The 4590-nt window shown below is 42.9% G+C and overlaps 1 protein-coding gene across 1 annotated transcript; it reads left to right on the forward strand.

Moving 5' to 3' along the window:
• Positions 1-240: 240 nt before the first annotated feature.
• On the forward strand, positions 241-3468 carry LOC109304836 (apovitellenin-1-like). Its single transcript, XM_019527668.1, has 4 exons — positions 241-333; positions 1719-1820; positions 2332-2494; positions 3096-3468. The coding sequence occupies exons 2-4, from the start codon at positions 1760-1762 to the stop codon at positions 3187-3189; spliced, it is 318 nt and encodes a 105-aa protein (XP_019383213.1). The 5' UTR covers positions 241-333; positions 1719-1759; the 3' UTR covers positions 3190-3468.
• The last annotated feature ends 1122 nt before the right edge of the window (positions 3469-4590 follow it).

Genomic DNA, 4590 nt, shown 5'->3' on the forward strand with positions numbered 1-4590 from the left:
GAGCGTGCAGTAAACACTTGTCAAATGGAATTTGATCAGTTTGGGAAAGGGTTTGTCTGACCTGGTCGCCAGCTGCAGCAAGGGACTGGATGACCCTGTGTTGCTATGGTTCAGAGTTCAGGCTCAGCTGGACTGATCCTTCATTGCCAAATCCCAATATGAGCAGGACTCTGGACTCCACACTTCCTGCCCATCCCACCCAGCCAAGCCTCATTGCAAAACAGCTAATGTGGAAAAAGCAAGACCTCTGACCCCTGCTCTCTCTATATTAACGTGGCATAAACACTTAGCTTCCAGATGAGCATTTTCTCCCTCCTCTGCCTATAAGAGAGAGACAGGTAAGAGCAAATTCAGCCTGTAGTTTCCAGCTGCGTGAATTATACTAATTGGTATATATGGAACATCCAGAAGTCAGTAGAGCTAGGGGGCTATGTATATCCAATTTCCTTTGGCAAAGGTCTGATTTACTCAAGCTATTAGCATTCCTCCCTATTTCCAAGGCAGTAATAGTCTATAAATTTGGGAGGGTGAAATTCATCTACTAGGAACAGGAACCCACTAACGTGTTTCATGGCAGGTCCAAGGCAGGAGGAAACAGACCAAGGTGCAAATGCTCTCTCAGGTCTGCAGGAGAAAATCTGGCCATAAGATTAAAAACTAGAAAGGAAACTAAATGAACTGTCTGTAAGCATTAGATAGCAGTTATCAACTGCCTAGGTACCATTAAAGGAATAGCATCTAAGGTTAGGAAATGTATACTAACAAGGCAACCTACAGCAAGCAGTTGCTGGTACACTAATCATGAGCCTTGATTAGTAGCCACTTGGCACAAGTTCAGCAAACCTAGCCTTTTCAGGAGGTAGCCCAACCACCTTTCCTGCCATGAGACGCCTTAGCTTTAGTGACTTGTTCATATATCCAGAGGTGATGTAACTTGACTACAGAGTTAACATCCTCCAGTGTAAATTACTCTTTTTGGTCCAAATAGTTGCAAAAGTGTAGTTAACTTTAACCTTCTGGCTTTGACTCCTGTAATACTGGTTTTCCAAAGACCCTTTAGTAAGGAGTCAGAGAGAAGAGACTGAATGAAAAGGAAGCAGTCCTCGTACTGCTTTGCTAACTGCAACAATGCTAATGTTTTTGTGCACTGTTAATACTAATTGCTAGCTGCATAAGCTTCTAGCAAATCCCAGGATAAACAGGACAGATGAAACCCTTCTGGACTTCTGCTCCCATCTTTTCCCTGTTGTAGAAACAAAAATGATTTAACCAGTCCATTGTTCTATTTCATTCAGTCTCCTATGTCTAATAACAGCAATAAGAAGGTACTATGTGAGAAGATGCAAGAACCCCTACAATATTACTTTTTAAACTTTGTCTGTACGGGTGGAAAGCTAATTGTTATCGTTACTCCCTATCAGGTTAGAAGTTTGCTTCTGTCTGGCAATGTGGAGATTTAGATCCTCTATAGGATAAATAATTTTTGGTTAAACACATGATCACCTAAAATGCTTTCCTTATTCATGCACCTTTAATACAGCAACTTAATAAAATAATACTGTATCATCATTTTGTATTGAATTAGGTTGGCTATTTAATAGAAAAAGAAAAGAAAAAACAGAATGCTAAATAGGAAGGAAAAAACCCTGCCTGCTACAAGTTAAGTGTGACATGTTGAATAGATATGCCACGATCAAAGGGTTAACTTGTGCTTCCTGCAGGTTTCTGTACCTATTGCTCTGAACTTGTACTACAAACCATGCTTCTGTCCAGGGCAGTGGCTATAGCCCTTGTAATGCTTCTCAGCACCAGTTTCTCTGGTAAGTCTGACAAAAGCTCTTCAGTCTATCTGGGGCATCCCTCAGCTTTATATGCAGTAACTTACTCTTACACAAGCCTATCCCAGCCACAAATGAAGGCAGAAACTTGAAACTTGGATTTTCACCATGACTGGCAGCATGAGTACAATGTTGAGTGCATTGCACTAGAGGATCCCTGACACCTCTTGACTGATGGGTTTATCTTGGTACTAGTGCTCTGCCCAGTAGGTGCTACTGTCCACAGAGGTGCTTGAGCACTAGTGGTAGTGTGCTATATCAGGTTCTGCTACATACCTCCAGGCTTTAGGTGCCACTAATACTAGGTGCATGGGCTTTATTTTTGGAGGCAGGCCTCTGAATCATAGTGCACAGGAATTCCAGTGTGAGGCTCTGCATCCCTGAATAGTTTCCACACAGTACCTTTCCACTGCAGACCTATGAAGGACTTGGTGCCATTGATGAGAATGGTCATTAGAGGTGCTTAATATTCTTTTTCCCTTCTTCTGTCCAGAAGTGAGTGCGAAGACAATTGAAAAGAGACACATCCGTCGTGACTGGCTGGTCATCCCTGACACAATTGCATATTACATATATGAATCCGTGAACAAATTGTCTCCTACAGTTGGGCAGTTCTTGGCAGATGTTGTTCAGATGCCAGTCATTGCTGAGCCCAGGTATGAAATGGTTTTCTGAATTCTTTTTTTGACTAGAGGTAGGAAAGGAGAAAGGAGAGTAAGGGAATATGGTTACCCTCCAGAGACCAAGATCCTTGGGAGAACAGTTCAAGCAACCTCTCACAGAGCAGAATACACATTCTTAATCCCGTCCATCAAAGTATAATTCTTCCCTCTTGAATACATACATGTGATGATCCATAATCAGCTGTACTGGGCCTATCTGGAAGCGCATGAATTGGTGCTGTCTGTTTTTAACTGTCTGAGAGAGGGAATCCCAGAGAGTAAATTAGGACGCATGATGGATTGATTCAGTTAGTAAATATTCCTCAGGCAATGGATGCTGGCAAGCAAAAGCCAGAAGTGCGTTCACTTGAGAGGTACCATTCCATTCACAAGAAGTCCCCAGACCTATCCTGCCTTTTGAAGTGAGTCTTTTCAGGACAGCTGTCGAGCTCTACATTCACACTATTATGCTAAGCTGTCAGGCCAGATTAGCTTTATAGGCCAAGACAAGGGAACAGCAGCCTTTTGACTACTGAAAATAAGAGGTTCCCACACCCATCTGCATACCTTGCTAATACATCATTGTCTCCTGCAGGAACTTTTTGATCAAGGAAACCGCTAAAATCACTGTGATGGCTGAACAACTGGTGGAAAAAATAAAGGGTGTGTGGAAGAATGGGGAAGCCTAAGTAGCGGGATCAAGACAAGTCACAGTCTCTGAATGTGTAGCCAGTTTTCGACAGTGTCCTCTCTCCCTATGGACTGAGCAGAATATTCCTCATATTCCCCAATATTGCCACTAGAGGGGGTGGAAGCTTTAAAGACTAGAGAATCCATAACCTTGAAGAAAAAAATGTGGTACTAATAACAGAGCTGCCAAGTAGCTGTATCTCTGTAGCTGTTTAGGAAGCCAATTTCTCCTTTAATAGTATAGCACTTTCTAATAAAACTTTAATTGCATTACAGTTCCTTCTGTTTCCTCCTTTGCATTCAATATTATACAACCACTGTCCACTTAAGCATCCTGTTCTGTGGAGAGAACTGATATGATACAAAGGAAGAGGCATGATTCATATGTTCTCAGTGATATGGAGGATCTCTCAGGTGAGCAAAACCAAGCTCAAGAACTACTCCTTTCTTCCATAGCATCCACATGAATGTAACATCTCACACGTGTTGGGGCAGGTGGTTTCTTTGGCATCTGCAACAGTCCACAGACCTACAGATGCTTCCGACACTAAGTACTACAGATTTTAGCACCAGCTGGGTTCCCAGTTACTGCATCTAACTGCATCTACATCTAATTGAAACTAATACAGTCTGGCACCTGTAAAACATTTTCCATTGGAAGATACTGACTTACCTAGAAAAGTAATTGTGTATAAACAGTCTGTGCATAAATCCAGGCTGGGAATCAGAGGCTTTCTAATAAGCATTGCAGCAAGGTTCTGCAACAACCTTTCAACAGGAGTCAAAAGCTCTCCTGAGCCTAACAACCTGTGGGGCTGGGTGGGTAAGGCACATGTTTTTGTCTCCAATGGCACACAAGGAGGTGAGATGGGAACTGGGAACCATCTTGTCTGTCTGCTTCTGACACCCCACACTGAATGACCAGGTCTGCTGTGGACAGTCTTTGGCACAAATCCTGAGCAAGGCTTCGACTTCCTGTTTTGAGAGTGGCAGTGAGCTGCCTTAGCTGCCCTTTCTTTCCACTGCACCCCTCCTGTCAAAATAAGGTGGGTGAAAAAAAATTTAGCTTTAAGATGGAGCTTGATCGGTTTATGAATGGGATTTTATGATGCAGTTGCCTGAAATAGCAAGGACTTATGGTCCAAAAGGTCCTTTCCACTCCTCATCCCAACCCTCTCCCAGGCTGGGTAAGGAAAACTCTATCTTACAGTTATGTAAACAGAGGTGTAGAAGGTAGGTGATTTGTGCATTATCACACTAGGAGTTTGGGGCAGAAGCTAGAGTAGGTGGCTGGGAAGTGTCGGGGTGGGGGAACAACGCCTTTTTACTCCTCAAGACAGGAAGATGCTTGCTTGGACTGTCAAAAAAAAAATCAGTCTTCCTATTGCGAAGCAAGCATT

The sequence above is a fragment of the Gavialis gangeticus genome, unplaced genomic scaffold (assembly GCF_001723915.1).
Source record: "Gavialis gangeticus isolate Ggan-Ray unplaced genomic scaffold, GavGan_comp1, whole genome shotgun sequence".
Classification (NCBI taxonomy): domain Eukaryota; kingdom Metazoa; phylum Chordata; order Crocodylia; family Gavialidae; genus Gavialis; species Gavialis gangeticus.